Source organism: Cebidichthys violaceus, unplaced genomic scaffold (assembly GCF_023349555.1).
Source record: "Cebidichthys violaceus isolate CVI_PGR_0920_01 unplaced genomic scaffold, fCebVio1.0.p SCAF_25, whole genome shotgun sequence".
NCBI lineage: Eukaryota > Metazoa > Chordata > Actinopteri > Perciformes > Stichaeidae > Cebidichthys > Cebidichthys violaceus.
Window position 1 is genome coordinate 141,940 of NW_027176428.1, and position 17,563 is coordinate 159,502.

Here is a 17,563-nt window from a genome sequence, read left to right on the forward strand (position 1 = left end):
CCGTTTGACGGTGCCGGTGTGCTCAAAAATACAGTACCAGCGCCACCATGTGGAAGTAGTGCATCACACCAAAGTATGAATCCTCCTTATAAGTATACTATTATGTTGGTGTGAAACCCCTCATTAAAATACCAAGCCTGTCATTTTATCCCGTGTGTTAAAAAGTGTTGAGTTTGAAGAGAAAAGAAATCCGGAAAGTTCGCTTTTGATGGAAATGTCTATAATGTATTAACAATGAAAGAGGGTTGCTATTAGTGATGAATTATCACCCAACTCTGTAGTTCCTCTCAGCTTCTTTCAGTTCATTGTTTTGGTTTTACTGTACACTACTTACTGCTCGGTACCAAGCAGCAAAACGACAAAACATTGTCAGCCAGCTGGTGAACACAGTGGAGAATGTTGCTTGTATAGTGAGCTAGATGTACAAATATAATAATAATAGCAACTGTCTACTAGCAAATTTCCCCCTATCCACTTTTACAGTGCAATATGATAAAAACATGACAATGTTATGTTTACAGCTTGTTCCTGCTGCCCCCAAGTGGCCAAATAAATTGCTACGTGTTTAGAACTACTGAACAGTATTTGTACTTCATGTGATTGAACTCTATTCTTACCGTTGACCAAAAAAAAAAAACTAAGTTATAATCCCACAGGAGCAAAACAGATTTTGAATGAATCTCTTTATTCATATTGTTTTGTTATGTCATCTTCAATCGGTTCACGATCCTATCTAAATGTATTTAAGACCGGCTGGAAGGCAATCGATGATTGAGCCGAGGCAGAATGGGCCCTCGCTGACGGCTACTGCAGAACACACTGACACCAGTGTGACAAAAAAAAGATCAACACGCGATAAAGACCGGCTTCCAAGAAACACAGAGAATGGATGATCTTGTTGTTGAGATGCAGGCGGATAAATGTCTAACTTGGAAACGTGGAGTCACAAAGAACACGGTGGCCGTGGAGTGCGATGAGTCAGCCTCCATGGCTGTTGTTGCAGGGAACAGAGTGTGCACTGTGTGTGTGTGTGTGTGTGTGTGGGGGGGGGGGGGGGGGGCTAATCAAAGATCAGGATGACCTTAAAGAGAAGGTTGAAAAGCCTCCTGTCATGCAGCCACTAGCTGCATGACAGGACTAGCATGCAGGACTAGCTGATGTTAAGAGGCTTTCAGAAGAACCTGATGCAGAAGCTCATCAGCTGCTCATCAGAGACAATATGGTGACAATATGGTGTTAGCGCACTTCAATTCTGATAACTCTGCATGTAGCGCTGTTTTATTATTCATAAAAAATGTGTGACTGCTCATGTTTCCAGTTCACACAATTGCAGACAGGACTACTTTATGTTATCCTAATATACGACACCAGAAGTTTAAACTCTAAAACTTTAAACTGTCCATTATCCTCTTTCCTCTTATCAGCGGCTGGTTCTCATGGACAGCAGACTTAGCAGGGTGTTCGAGACGTCCCCCCCCCCCCCCCCCCCCCCCTTCCTGCAACCCTGTCTTGCTGGAGGACCCCAAGGCGTTGTCTGGCCAAATGAGGCCTGACATAACACATTCCCAAGCATTTCAATTTTCCAGTCACCAAAGACAAAATTACCAGTTCACATGAAACTGTCAGCTGTGTGTGTGTGTGTGTGTGTGTGTGTGTGTGTGTGTGTGTGTGTGTGTGTGTGTGTGTGCTGTTGAGGAGGAGCAGCAGCTGGACACTAAGGAACTTCTGGGTTTGATTTTCTGATTTCAGTAGCTTTTAAAAAAAAAAATTGTTGGTTATTTGTTTAGTCTAATTTGTTGTTTGGTGTATTTATTAATTCACCTATTTGCATAATTAGCATATACTTGGGCACCTGCAGTTGTGTTTATGAGTGGGCAGGTATAGGACCAGCATGCACCAGGGTGGGCTTTTGTTTTTTTTTAAACATGAGCAGGAACAGCAGTGACAGGCATCATTTCTTTGTTGTTTCGTTCGCTTGCTTGTTTTTTGATAAATAAGTCATAAGAAACACAGAAAATTTGCATGAACAATGGACGCCTTTGCCTACGTGTACCACATACCCATCAGTGGCCCTTTGAGTCAAGTTTGATTTAGATTTTTACCGACAAATAGTCACACAGTATTCAGCAACATATAAGAGGAGATTATGACAACTTAATGCTGGGGTGCTTGTGGAAAATTCAATACTTTTTTATGATAGGATTTTATTTTGACAGGTTCAACTGCATCTTCATTCAAGTTGCTGGTGGTTTCCACAGTTCCCCGGTGGCTGCGGCAGGTTAGGTTCCCAGTAGGTGATCTACCAAGCAGGGAATAAAGGTCACTTGTTTACACCAGCCTCATGCAGTCATGATATAAAATGTTTCCCTTTCTTACTACTGCTAGAAGCTGGACACATACCATAAAGTGCAGAGCTCACTAGCTCACTTGACAAAGACAACAATCCTGTTTGGCAGATTAGAGCCAACCAGCTTTACTCCATTCCACTGGCAAGAACAGTAAAGTTTCTGGTCGGATTGCTATTAAAATAAAAGTGTACTTTAGCCCAGTTACCTGTCACAAATGTTTAATTATTCCAAAGTGCACAATGTGTATTATACAATTATATTGCAATATTCAGGTGCTATTGTTTTGTTTTCATGTCTGTATGTGTGTGTTTGTGATCATCAGGCAGTGAACACTGGGGGTCCGAGTCCAAAGTATTCTACAATCAAACGTATCATTATTCCAAAGAGCACGATTTACAATTGTGACAATTTGAGAAACAAATGCACAATATTTGCTGTTTCGTCGCTGCTTAAAATAAATGTCAAAACATAACCCACCAGAATGACACCACCGTGACTCAACAGATTACCAAACAGCATCAATATATGTTGACACCAAACCAAAGAGTTCTTCTGTTAACAGTTACCCTGATGTACTTCCTGTTTGGAACAACTGATTGGAAAAACGTCATCAGTTATTTAGTGTGGGGGAAGTGACTACATTTACTCAATGTCATTTCTTCATTTATCTTATAATTCATTGTTATCATGATTATTATCCAGTGGCGGCTGGTGGAGAATGTTCTAGGTAGGGCTGTGCCACATCCAATCAATTTCAGCAAACATCCCAGTATGATTTAATGCAAAAAAAAATTAAGGTATCAAAAACGCACTACTACTTTGCAGTTAAATATTTAACATTTATTCCAACACGAAAAAAGCAGTAAATAACACTTATTATACATCTTATTTTTGTCACCCTCACAGGCAATTCAGTATAATATAATAATATATATATATCATGTAATAATATTCAGTATAATATAAAACAGACACACTCACATATATAAAATATAATATAATATAATAGAACATGAAGTGCAATTATGAATAATGGTATTAAATTAAATTAAGCTATGATGAGTTTTCACTGTTAATTTGCCCGTCTCAATTACATTTTGATGCCTCCATGACCAAGTTTGGTGCGTTTATAACCTGTTTATTAACCAGCTCTTATTCTGAAAAACTCAGATCGGAAGTCTCGCTCTTGTTCTGCAAAACCACAAGCACGTCTCCGGCGGGCTGTGAGTGTCTCCGCCTGGCTCAGCCTGGCTCGGACTGGGACTGCAACCAGACGCGATGGTGATGGTGGTGATGCGGGCTGCGGTGCTGCTGCTCGGACTCGCGGTGGTCTCGTGCCGGGCACAAGTCCACCCCCCCACAGTGAACATCAGTCTGGATGAAGATCCAGAGGTGCGATGGGAGCCTCTGGTGAAAGCCTTTGACGTAGACTACCTGAGGAAAGCCGCCGCGGAGGTCATCGAGTAAGTTTCCGAGTACTACACGTTTAGTTTCATCTCCAGAAAGTACGTTGTTTATTACGATGTAACGCTCAACGTTTAGCGCGTGTCACTTAGTAGCGAGTGACATGATTAGTTAAGTTGTAAACATTCTTAGTTAACAGACGACTACGACGGAGCATTGTAGGTGCATCTTAAAAAACGGAGTCACGTGAGGGGTCAATATTTTGAGAAGAAGAAACAAGATTAAAGTCGTAAATATATGAGAAATAATAGCTTATTCTCCGAGATTAAAGTTGCAAAATTGCAAGCAAAAAACAACAAATTTGCCGCTTTACAAAGTCATACATTTATGAGAAAAACAAACTGGTGTTGTTGTTGTAACACCAAACCATCTGATATGTGTTGCTCCTGTTATTATGATAAGGACGGTCAGGGTTGAAGGTCCTGAAAAATAGATACTTCTTTGCTTTATTGTTCTTCCTGTATCCTTTTAAGGAACACACATAAATACTAATGTTGTAAAAGTTACAGGAAAGTAAAGTAGAGAGGAACAGCTTGTATCTGTGACCTTACCAGAGACACCATAGAAGGAGGCGGAGTCAGTTTCCGGTGTTTGTTTGTGTCACCTGGGTATCCCCGCTGCCACGCCCCTTTTAGGAGACGACCTGCAGGTCCTGAGTCTGTTAACTCTTATGGGAGAAGTTAACAGGGACATAATTCATGACCGATTCCTTCTCTTCATAGTCACCAAAGTACATATTGGACCCATTTTCACAAGTCCGGACATTGTGACACTATTATGACTGAATTTCCTCGCCAGATCCGGCAACTAACGTTAAACTACTGGGTTAACCGTTGGTGAATCTTTGGCATCACTCCAAATTCATCATTTGGGCCATAGAGCATGTGCAATAGCGTCTCCTTTAAGCCCCGCCCCTCAGCCTCGTTCTCAGAGAGGAAGACAAAAAACTCTGGATTCGGCTATTAGTGCATTTCACAACTTTTAATGATTAATATAAGGGCTATTCAGGTATTAATGCCGGGGAGTTGAGTCGCCTCAAAAACAATTATCCGCTGAGTAACAGACCTCTCTTTTCTCAATGTAAAGTCTTTTTTGGGGCTAATGGCATCAGGCGCCGGACCTGGGAAATTATACTTCCACAGTTTGGCCACCGTGTGAAGTTATAGCTTAAAGCCCAGCGCTCCTCCTGGGGGCTTGGACTTCGCAGTGAGAGTTAGCTTCCTGTTCTGTGAGCGTTTCCTCGATTAAACTAAGAGGAAGGTGTACTGTAATAATCAGGGATTCACCCACTAACAGTTAAGAAAGTAATTCTGGTAGAAACATTATGTTTTCTTAATATTGATTACATTATGGCAGCCTTGAATCAGCAGTGACCTAACCCCTGCATGGTGTCATTCTGTTTATCTTCCAGTGCTGACACAGACATGTTTTCTTCTCTTTTTTTTTGTTGTTGTTGTCAGCACTACAGTTCCAAAATGGCTTCATCATGCAGTTACACCTTTGGTGGCGGACCTGGAAAAGTTCATCCCTCAGCCGTATGCGGGGGAGATCCGAGGCTTGGCCTCACACCTGGGAAACATTTCAGACGTCATAATTCTCAACTTTGCCTATGAAATATCTGCGTATGTGTGATTTTAAACCTAATTACACCTTTATATAATAGAAACGTGTGTGCAATGCAGGGGGCTTACACGCAAATTAAACGCCTTCTCATGCATGCGAACAACCTTTTGTGCGTTCCCAGATTTTGCACTAGCATCGTAGCTCAGGACAAAAATGGGCACGTGTACCACGGCAGGAACCTTGATTATCCACATCCTGTTCTGAGGAATCTGACTATGGACGTAGTATTCCTCAAGAATGGAACGGTACAGTATGCACACACAGCACTAAAACATAACCGTTGTACCTCCGGAAGTTATATTACAATTCTATTTTGTCATGATGAGGTGATACAATTCTGTGTGTTGTTGTTTTTTTGACACACCCAATTAGGTGGCGTACCGTGGAACTTCATTCGCTGGATACATTGGCCTGTGGACGGGACAGAGTCCTAACAAGTTCACCGTCTCTGGCGACCAGCGAGGTAAGACCTCACTGCTTGTCCAGAAATGTTGCAAAAATTCAGATTTTATTGTTCCTTTTTGTTTTCATGTGTGCGTTTTGTGATCATCAGGCAGTGAACACTGGTGGAACTGGTGGAAGAATGTGGTGTCGGCTTTCCTTTTACGTAGATCCCCGGTCAGCTGGCTGGTGAGGGAGGTGAGTACAGTATGATACGGAAGTAAGTATGAGGAAGCTTACTGTATGAGGAACTGAAACGTTGACTAGGGCTCTGTCTGGAATCAGTTTCTACTCACTATAGTAAACTTGACATTTCGTTGTTGAGGAAAAATGGCAGATGGACGAGAGGAGAAAAATTCATGGTTTGTGCAGCCAAAATACCTGGCATACCTGGCACAAACAGACACAAGGCACTCTGTATTTATTTATTTGGGAAGATGCACCTATTGCCCCCACTTTCACAACGGCAGTGCAGCCCACTTTACTCCTTCCGTTTTTTACTTTTCACAATAAAAGCCCTAGACGTACAGTAAACGTTGCATCACTGCTATCCAACGGGAACTTAAATTCACTCAGAGCATTTTGATAAGTGGCAACTCAAAATGGCAAAATAGCTTACAGTATGTATTTATTACAAAAATGCATGTCAGTATTTATTATGGATACTGACATTTTACCAGCCAACGCTGATCTGGCACTTTTTAATTACCCGACAGCAATGACGTTATTAACGACGTAATAATAAGCATAATAATAAAAAAACCTTATTTATAAAGCACATTTCAAAACAAAGGTTGCAAATGGCAGACAAACGAGGATAAAAACAATTTCAAATGGTTTAAATGTTATACAACAGTGAGCAAATGAAGCAACAAATGAGAAATAAGTACAATAAGTATTATAAAATAATACTTATTGTATTTATTAGAATCATCATTAAAATAAAAGTGAAGAGAGTTTGTATACAGATACAAGTGAAAAATTCAGGCCACAAAGCCTGTGAAAGCCAACTTATAAAAACATGTTTTTAAGTGACGTGAGTAGTGTTGTTCTTTATTTTACTGACGTATATTGCTATATAGTCCTGTACATAGAGCATATGGATAGTGTGCAGGGAGTAGTGGATGAGTGCATGATTGTGGACACAGTCTGGTTGTGTGTAACCTTTTGCAGACGCTGGAGAGAGCAGAGGACTTTCAGGATGCCGTGATGCGTCTCTCCAAGATCCCCATCATCACCGGGGTGTACTACATCGTGGGAGGGGCGCGGGCGGGGGAAGGGGTCGTCATCACCAGAGACCGAATGGGCTCCGCTGATATCTGGCCACTGGATCCCCTGACTGGAGGGTAGGCAAAACAAAAGATCTGAGAGGAACCTGTGTGTTCAGTGTGACTGCACAACCGAACCCGAAACATAACAATGGTGCGTTCCCGTTTTAGATGGTACAGAGTGGAGACAAACTTTGACCACTGGCTCCCGCCCCCAGCGAGGGATCACAGAAGGTGAGTCACTACGCACGATGAAAACCCGCCCCATATCGCTGCTGTCGCTGCTATTACACTCTTGTTATGTATTCATTTTGTAGAGACGCCGCCAACAAAGCACTAAATGCTACCGGCCAAGATCACATCAACATGGAGACCCTTTATCAGGCAAGTATGCACTGATACATCAATACTCCAGGGGACCAAAGTACACGTGATACTGGGAAATATTGCTTACAGCACATTTTGAAATCCGGTCTTGCCTTATAGGTTCTGTCGCTGTATCCGGTGTGTAATGGGTAAGGAGAACTTTATCCGTCCATTATGCTCTCCATTTTTTGTTTCAAGGAGTCACATGACTGTTCATGTTGCTGAAATGGGTCAGCTGTGTGCATAGCAACAATAATGTCAATCGGCCTTTTATATTTTGGGCGCTTTAATGATTATTATATGCCTATTTTTTTCCAAGGAAGCTTTACACAGCTTGTTGTAATAGTTCATACATTGCATGATATTTGATGGTATCTATTGTCTTCTATAATAATCCCCAGAGGTACGGTTTACACAACAGTAATGAGTGCAGCGGCCCCCGAGAAGTACAACACACTTATAAGGCCACAGGTAATTGCATCTTTCACAACTACATCTTAAATGCATCTATTTGTTTGTCTCATATATATATTAACAATAAGCAATGAAGTGGTGATGTCTCACTGACAATGAGGCCCTCTCTCACTCCTCTCTGTTAAGGGCTGCCTACCGAACTGACGGGCCTTGACAGATTTTTACTGCAGTGTCCGTCCAACATGGCTGATTCACGATCACGTGGAGATTGAATAATCAACGATTAGAAGGGAATTGGACTCAAGCGTTGTGAGGGTGCCTTTCTGTCGCTAATAAAAAATTGCTCTGATAATTTTTGACACTTTATGTAACTGGAATTTATATGTCAAGCTTAATAAAATTTGTACTTGATTGCTACCATCTGGAGTCAGCTGAAGAAGCGTTGAGTGACACAGAATTTCTTCTTGGAATAAACATGGATGGAAGCACCTGTCTGGTACGCCTGGACAGGCCTACAAGTACTATGGTAATTGTTCCTATTCAGGTCTCAGGTAAACCACCTCTCTGTCTCTGGTAAGCTTATATGAGTTACTGACTGTTCTATGTGGTTCACATTTTCCTCTTTGTGAAGCCCATTTGGTTTACTAATTCACTTGAGCGGGCTAATGGTCAAATTAGCCATGCAGGTTATACAAGATTTGTTTTCACAAATAAGGAGCTCACGGGTAAGCTTAGCTAGCTTAAATACCCAAAAATGATACTGCTGTTTATGCACAGTTTCCAAATAATGAAGTTACACCATTGGATAATACTTTCCAAATAGGAAGCTGACATGCTGCGCAATAAAAGCAGAATATTCATATTGGTTTTGGATGTAAAAGTATAGGTTTCTGAAAGTTAGCATGCTAGATTGGGAAGTTGAAAGATAAATTGACTTCCCAAAGTAGAATGCGAAGTTCCAAAACCGAAAGCGCACTGCCACTTATACACACAGTGTTTCCAATATATGACACTTACAGAGAATAGCTTCAAAACTAAATTTGGATATTGGTTGTTAAAGTAAAAGTATTGGTTTTGAAAGTTAGCATTGTAATTTGGGAAGGTGAAAGACACAAAACCAATGGGCCAGTGCCACTAATACACACAGAATGTACCTAATAAGTATTCTACACATCAAAATAATAAGTTCCAAACTCAATATGTATTCATTTAAACTGGTCGGTGTTTACATTCCACCGCAGGCCAACGTGCAGGAGATACTGTGTGTGGAGCGGACCAACCCAGACTCTTTAGTTATTGTCCTTGGGGACTTTAGCAAAGGAAACCTCAGCCATGAACTCCCCAAATACCTATCATGCCATCCCTCGTGCTGCACTGGGACACTCTGACCATGTTGTGGTTCGTCTGATTCCTGCTTACAGGCAGGGAATTAAAGCTCTGTAAGCCTATTGTCGGGAAATCAAAGCAGTGGACCGGTGAAGCTAAGGAGGCTCTTCGGCCGTGCCTGGACTGTACAAACTGGGATTTTTTCCAGGACTGCTACCAGCAGTCTGGATGAGTTCACAGAGGCTGTGACGTCATACATCAGCTTCTGTGAAGACAGCTGTGTTCCAACAAACACCATGGGTGAGTTAAAACAACAACAAACCCTGGTTCACAGCTAAACTCTAAGCTAAGGTTAAACAAGGACATGTTTACAGAGTCAAAATACAGGTTTAGCAAGGCGGTGACAGATGCTAAACGAAACTGCAACACCAGCTCTCAGACAGATCACCAACTATAAGGCCAAAGCCCCCCACTCCATGAATGACCTCAGCCTGGCAAACGAGCTGAATGAGTTTTACTGTTGCTTTGAAAGACAATGGGACGGTCCTGACCCACTCCCTCATGACCCAATCCACAAGCTCCAGACCACCAGGTCCCCTTCTCTCAGCTCAGCAGGGGCCCATGCCTCCCAACCACCCATCCCAGAGCCGCCCCCCCCCCCCCCCCCCCCCCCCCACCACAATGACGACTCTCTTTATTCTGGAGAGAGACGTCAACAGGCTGTAGTCAGAACCCCCACAAAGCAGACGGTCCAGACTCTGTCTCCCCCTCCACGCTGAAGCATTGTGCTAATCAGCTGTCTCCGGTGTTCACAGACTTTTTCAACACCTCTCTGGAGACATGCCACATACCAGCCTGCTTCAAGGCCTCCACCATCATCCCCGTCCCCCCAAAAAATCAAGGATCACAGGACTTAACGACTACAGGCCCGTCGCCCTGACCTCTGTGGTCATGAAGTCCTATTGCCCCGGTGAACGATCCCTCACCAGGTAAAACATGTCCATCGTTCACTAATAAAGAGATTATTCATTTTTGATTCCTCAAATAAAATCTTTGCTTAATTTTTACGAAACACGTCTCTGTCCCCTATCAGTAACACATCTGTGTACTTTAACAATTCTTAAAACAATATCTTACGTTTTTTAAGCTTATATTTCCTGTGTGATTCCCCAGGTGGCATTATTGGTTCCCTCTTATTTTCCCCCGATGGTAAAGACTTTTCAAAACATGGTCTGTGGAGAACCGTTTTCTATTGATCCAGGTGGGATTATAGTGCTTGAGGTGTATTGTGGAAAGTACATTTAATCAAGTACTGCACTTTAGCACAATGGTACTTGTACTTTACTTATTTATTTAATCTTAACAATTATAATTGTCTTGACTGTTGTTATGACATGTTATGATAATAAGTGTTGTAAAGATGACACCTTGGGCTCTATGAACTTGTGATGGGATTTCTCATTATTTTCATTACTTTTTTTGTAAACCAAACAACCAATTTATTAATCAAGAAATTAATCGGAAGATTAATCCATGGGTCTAATAAAAATACACATTAGTAATACTCTTACACAAAACGGTAAACATTTGCTTTACTGCAACCAACTAACAGTAAAACCCTCTTTTTACACATAATATATATACAAATAGTATACATTTTTTTTCTGTATTGAGCACTTTGATTTTTATTTAAATACCTTTTACTTTAAATTTTCAATGCAGGACTGTTACTTGTTACAGAGTATGTTTACAGTGGGGCATTAGTAAATACAAGTACTAATCAGCGGTGGATGTGGCACTTGGACATAGCCCACCTTTGGATCCATTGTCCAATAGATTTGAAATCCTGCTCAATCAATTATCCAATAAGAATTATGCACCTGTTCCACATTGACTATATAGGCCTATTCTTTAGTCTTTGACCAGTTTGTGTGTTGAAGCCTCTGCAGTCCAGACACCTGATGCAGTTGCGAGCTGCTCGGAGAACCCTGCAGGTTAGTAACTGTCTAAAAACATAAACGTGTTCTCTCAAAAGTGAAGCGACTGAACGTCAGTCAAGTTCCGCTTTCATTGCGCGCGCTCCCGTGAGGTGCATGAACTTCTCAGCAGTCACGCGTGCACCCTGCGTCCATGCGCGGGACCAGCAACACTTGTTCAGTGCGATCACATGATATGACAAAGCAGCGCAGCTACTTCCTGTGTAGACTGCTGCTAGCCTGCCAGCCAGCCAGCTCCCGTCCAGACGCCTTACAGAAGCACTGCGACCACCTTGTCATCCAAGATGCTGGCCCTCATTAACAGGCTTTTGGACTGGTTCCGGTCCATCTTTTGGAAAGAGGAGATGGAGCTCACACTGGTGGGACTTCAGTACTCCGGAAAAACCACATTCGTCAATGTGATTGCAGTAAGTAAAGCTAAACAAAGCAGTGTCAGCAGTGTTGGGGCCCAGGCTCACGTTACTACCTGCAGAAAGGGTTTAATTTTTTAATATATTACGAATAAAATATATTCGCTGCAACATTCATGTTATTGTTCCAAACTGTCGGGGTAACAGTGGCACCCAGGGACTAGTTGTTTGGCTGTAGCGAGAGTGACGAAGTTGTCGGTATGACTGTGCGCATACTTATGAAACCGGTCATGTGAACGGAGCTTTGTAAGAAGCTGCCCGGTGTCACAACATCAACGACATGGTGTTGCCTCAAGCTAGCTTTGTAAACACTGTCATCTCTGTGTCATCTCGCGACCGAGGCCTGGAGCCACGGTAGCTGTCAGCTAGCTATGTTACTATGAATAGATTATAAATGTGGCTTTATTAGGCATATAGAACATGCGTGTTATATACTATTTTATGCTAAAGTTGCATGATTTAATGCATGAATGTCATTGGGTCCGGTTTATACTATACTAAGTTTACATTTATGACACGTTGTCGTATAGCTAGCACTGTATTGTTGTTTTTTTAAATTATAATTTCCCACTTTGTTTGACTACTTTGTTTCCACATATAGCTTGTTTAGCTTGCCACAGCCTTTGGGGTGTGTGTGTGTGTGTGTGTGTGTGTGTGTGTGTGTGTGTGTGTGTGTGTGTGGTGAAGGGTTGGATTCTGTAGTCCACTGTTTACGTCTGTGTATCTAGGTGACAGACCACTCTGTAGTCTTAGGAGGTCTAGTTGTAGTTCACAGTACTGTGGGCTCCTCCTTTCCTGGATTCATCTCAAGACTACAACTTGTGTCCTTCTGAATCTGTTGTGGTCACGTCTGGTGAAAACTGCCATCTCCTTCACTCCGTGGGACCTTTGGACTGCTGTATAAGCCATAGAGCCAAAGTTATTATTGAATTTCTTTCAAAAAATGTTTCTTATCAAAGCCGACCCCGTTGGCTTTAGGGCAGAGCGACCCTCACTTTTAGGATAAATGCCTCGTATTAAGCCTGTGGAATGTTAAGTTACAAAGCGCTGGCTGGCTGCAGAAAGCTCTGTTGAAGGCTAATGTTTGCTGATGTGTAGATGCCATCATCGTAACAGTGATTCATGGAGCTAAAGGACAACAAGCAGCTCAAAAGGACCCTTTTTAATTATTGTTTTAATCAAAATGATTCACTGCAGCTAAGCTTTTTCCAGTGACTTCCGAATACGAAGGAACTACACAGACGTAAATACACCTGGACAAGTTTTTATTTTATTTATTTTTGTTAATTTGGAGACACTGGCTTTGTACAGAATGTCTAGAATGGTAGAAATGAAGTAGCACCAAAATGGAAATGCATGTGAACATTTGTAACCATTTCATCACCTAATATTTCACTTGCTTAGTTGCAGTAATCGCTAACGTGCTGCCTTTCTGTCTGGTGCAGTCAGGCCAGTTCAGTGAGGACATGATTCCCACAGTCGGTTTCAACATGCGGAAGGTCACTAAAGGCAATGTGACGATAAAGGTAAGCTAACGAGCAAAAAAACAACAACAACAACATCCAGCTGGATGCTTTCACTGTTTCTATTTTAATTTCTGTTTTGAACCGGCCCGTGTGGTCTGCGCTGTAGAGCAGTAATGGTGCAATAATTTGGTTTATGACGGTGAACAAAATAGCACAGAGGCTTGTGTCTCCCTTAGGACTGTGTTTTTGATTCTGTGCTTTGTCCCCTCAGATATGGGACATAGGGGGACAGCCTCGCTTCAGAAGCATGTGGGAGCGCTACTGCAGAGGAGTCAATGCTATTGTGTAAGTTTGTGGCCTTCATGACCACACGTTTATTATTTGGCTTCCTGGGAAAACAGAACGACCATCACACACACACACACACACACACACACACACACACACACACACACACACACACTAATGCAATACACTGCTCATTCAATATGTGTATACATATGAATATGTATTTCATATTCAATATTTGTTTTTCAATTTTGATTCAGTGAAACAGATATTTTAATGTTGCCAAACTCTTAAGTATTTTTTTTTTTCTTTTCTTTGCAGTTACATGGTGGATGCAGCCGACCGAGAGAAGATAGAAGCTTCCAGAAACGAACTGCACAACCTTTTAGAAAAACCACAGCTACAAGGAATTCCCGTAAGAGAACACTTGTGGTCCCAAAAAAAACTCATGATCGCAAGCGGGGATTAAACTCATAATTAGTGACTGATGGGTTGCAGTGACGCAGGCTTGATGAAACACAAAGTGGTAATTTGAGCCCAGGCCACGATTCTTCTTAATGAGTTCTCAATATCTAAGCTGACGTTCTAATTGATTCAACAGGCTTTGTTGTGCTAAATCGATAGGTGCTCTGACATGACCACACACACACACACACACACACACACACACACACACACACACACACACACACACACACACACACACACACACACACACGGTTTATTTTATCCTAACGGTGAGGATTCTGTGTGTTCACACTGTGGGATAATGCTGATGCATCGCTGTGCTGGATATTGATCAAACCCTTTCTATCTTTCTCCCAACATTTCAGGTTCTAGTACTGGGCAACAAACGAGACCTACCCAACGCACTTGATGAGAAGCAGCTCATTGAAAAAATGTGAGGCACTCAAAAACCCACAGTACTTCTGTTGATAATCCCGCACAAACGTCAGGACTTACCTCAGATGTAAAAGCATCGCGGTGGTGATCCAAAAGTTATGATATCGGGCATTTCCAATACATTCAATTAATACACCGCATGACCATACAAAGCCTTCCCAGAAGAATGGAGGCTGTTGGAAGCAGCATATTAATGCTCATAGATTTGGAAAGAGACCGCAGACGTCTGGCCATAAAGTGAAGGTGAATCACTGTATCAGGGGAATAGCTGTCATTTCACTCTAAATACAACTGGACCCCAAAATCCCAGTGCTGTGATTTTGGGTCCTTAGGATCAATTTTGGGTCATTCATTGCATATTTACTGGATCAGTACAAGGCTAAAATAAACCCAATCAAATGCTAATCCTGCTCTTTTGTGGTCTACTTTTATTTCCCCAACTTCAGCTTGCTAACATTGCCAAACGGCTCACTTTTTTAACACAGCCTACAATGCAAGCATTTCACTGCATGTGCCAGTAAAGTTTATCCACTTAAACACAAGACTCTAATATGTACTTAGCGGTTTCACGTTTCCTTCTTTCCCTTTTCCAGGAATCTATCTGGCATTCAGGACCGAGAGATCTGCTGCTATTCCGTCTCCTGCAAAGAGAAGGACAATATAGGCAAGGAGCAGATCACAGTTTAAATGATTCTACATCCAACCGCATCTCTCTCTCTCTCTCTCTCTCTCTCTCTCTCTCTCTCTCTCTCTCTCTCTCTCTCTCTCTCTCTCTCTCTCTCTCTCTCTCTCTCTCTCTCTCTCTCTCTCTCTCTCTCTCTCTCTCCAAATCCAAATGTTTAATGATATGTGTGCCTGCTGAGCTCACACAGATGTCGTCCTCTCCCTCCCTCTGCAGATATCACGCTGCAGTGGCTCATCCAGCATTCAAAGTCACGGAGAAGCTGAAACTGAAGCCCTCTCTAGTCGCAGCTCTGGCCTCAGCCCCCTAATGGTCACGGGTCGTCGACAGCCATCCTTTCCACTGCCTCTGTGAAGTATTCCAGCTATCTGCTCACTACCGTCGCCACCTGCACCACCCAGTACACTACCGTAGATGTGTAGCCCCCCCCCCGTACAGCACTACCGCCACCCCAACTATCCGGAGTCTTGAAGAGTTGCTTCAGTAGTTTGCTAAAAGGTGGAATTCATTCCCATCATGCCTTATGGCTGGTCACTATGAACATGATCTGTCTGAGTTTCTTTCTTTTTCTTTTTTTTTAATGGTTTCTGTTCCTTTTCGACGCAACAATCTAATGTTACTGTGCGCCGTCCCCCAGCTACACCAGGACGGACCGCCTCCTAATCCCACATGTAGACGTCCGTTCCGTCGGCGTTCACGTGACGAGGTCGCGATTGTAGTTTTTAACAGTTATTTGCCAAATGACGATGGTAGCTTGCGCTAAAACCGTAAATTTCCTGATGACATCTTTGCAATGTTGCCTGCCTTTTTTATTTAGCTGGAAGCATCTATTTTATTAAGTGACTTAAGTCAAAGTTTACACACAACGTAAAGATGAAAAGAAGGTAAGACTGTGAGAATCCTAAAATGGGTCAGCAGAGTTTAAAGTGCCTTTTGACTAAGGGAGTGTTCCAACCGGTTATTGCCCAATACCACTTCTAACCCACTATCATAAAACACTTGATCCAGACACAGCAGAAATCCCCTGATTACACTTAACACCGCCTCCTCCTCCAACGATCTCATTTTAGGTTTTCTAATCTCACAAACGCTTTACGATGTCTGAGAAAAGACAGTACTGTACTAACACAGTACCGCACTAACAATGGAGTTAATGGGGAATGAAGTAGTGGATGATGAATGAGAAAATGTTACATTTTATTATTTTTTTTAGTTGATGGGTTATTTGAATGCGGTTTCACCTGTAGCCTGCGACACTTTAATGTAGCTTGAAACTCTTTCTTGCAGTTCTCAGGTTGTTGACGGATTTTTTTTTTTTTTTTAAAGAAAAATTGTCTGAACACAGCGATGGGTGTTCCCAAAGTGTCCGTTAGATAATCCCTATGTTGTTCGGGTTGGATGACAGAAAGCCGGTGTTAGTCGTGAAGCCCGAGCTCACGGAGAACAGAAGACAATCCGCTATTTCAACGCGTCGCTCGATGTCATGATTGCCTTTTGCCAGTTGCCGCACCCTCGTCTGAATCCCGATGTCTTATTGTAGAAGCCTCAGCAGCCCGAGGCGATTTATCGATAGACGTGTAATTTCCTTTCAGCGACGAGACTTATTCCTCACGGTATCACTGTATATTTAATCTGCCCTTTGCTTGGCCAGTGCATCTTGATCAATTTAAGCATTGTGTCTTTTGTTGTTGTTGTTTTCTGTGTGTGAGTGTTGCTGATAAACTGCTACAATGCTCTACGTAGACCTACATGGCTTCTGCATTTTACTGTAATTTTTTTTTCTATCCAACACACACACACACACACACACACACACACACACACACACACACACACACACACACACACACACACACACACACACACACACAGAGTTCTGTCGGTGGCCGTAGTAATCCTAAATGTCGATCGTTGGGACCACAGCAGCAGTGAGGGGCTTTACAATGTGGGTGACTGTGTGGGTTATTTTGGGGGGAAAGCTTTTGTTACCTGTGTAATAATAATAATAATAATAATATAGCCTATTTGCAATTTGTATGTGCATGTGCTGAACTTATTCACATTCAATTGCAGACTTTGTAAATAAGATTTAGCATTTTTATTCCAACAAATGCTCCTGTAGATGTCATGCATTTCTCTCCCCCCTCCTCTGATTGCTAATAAATTTGTTTTTATTTTTAAGGTTCTCAGGTGTGGCATCCAGTGGTCAATGTAGATAGTCCCCACTAGGTGGAAGCAGAGGACTTTGGAAGGATACTAAATGGTAAAAGATGGGAACTTAAAAGTCTCTGCAGACTGAAAACTGCAGTTTAACCTGAAGTTCTCTTTTGGTGCATCATAAACCTGCTTTATCCCCATTTTTTTTTTTTTTTTTTTTTAAATGTAGTGATTATTTTAGGGCAGTGTTTTGGTCCAGGCCTGGCAAATGTCAATGGTAAGAGTTTTAGAGTCGCACTAAGTATATGAGTGATTCTAGCTAAGTACTACCCTGAGCCTTCCACTTAGTGCTCATTGTATTCGTATTAGTTTGTTTCTGCACTGTACTTTAGCTCTGGTTTATGCTCTTA

General features: G+C 42.1%; 2 protein-coding genes across 2 annotated transcripts; both read left to right on the forward strand.

The window, feature by feature from the left end:
- The first annotated feature begins 3,561 nt into the window (after positions 1 to 3,561).
- LOC137879671 (N-acylethanolamine-hydrolyzing acid amidase-like) lies at positions 3,562 to 8,341 on the forward strand. The gene is made up of 11 exons (XM_068720575.1): positions 3,562 to 3,811; positions 5,273 to 5,434; positions 5,557 to 5,680; positions 5,808 to 5,898; positions 5,989 to 6,074; positions 7,050 to 7,222; positions 7,316 to 7,378; positions 7,462 to 7,528; positions 7,631 to 7,659; positions 7,912 to 7,981; positions 8,111 to 8,341. Exons 1-11 carry the CDS (start codon positions 3,627 to 3,629, stop codon positions 8,126 to 8,128), a joined length of 1,068 nt encoding a protein of 355 aa, XP_068576676.1. The 5' UTR covers positions 3,562 to 3,626; the 3' UTR covers positions 8,129 to 8,341.
- A 3,102-nt stretch (positions 8,342 to 11,443) lies between these two features.
- arl8bb (ADP-ribosylation factor-like 8Bb) lies at positions 11,444 to 17,181 on the forward strand. The gene is made up of 7 exons (XM_068720357.1): positions 11,444 to 11,654; positions 13,103 to 13,183; positions 13,395 to 13,468; positions 13,733 to 13,826; positions 14,245 to 14,312; positions 14,908 to 14,978; positions 15,213 to 17,181. Exons 1-7 carry the CDS (start codon positions 11,532 to 11,534, stop codon positions 15,260 to 15,262), a joined length of 561 nt encoding a protein of 186 aa, XP_068576458.1. The 5' UTR covers positions 11,444 to 11,531; the 3' UTR covers positions 15,263 to 17,181.
- The last annotated feature ends 382 nt before the right edge of the window (positions 17,182 to 17,563 follow it).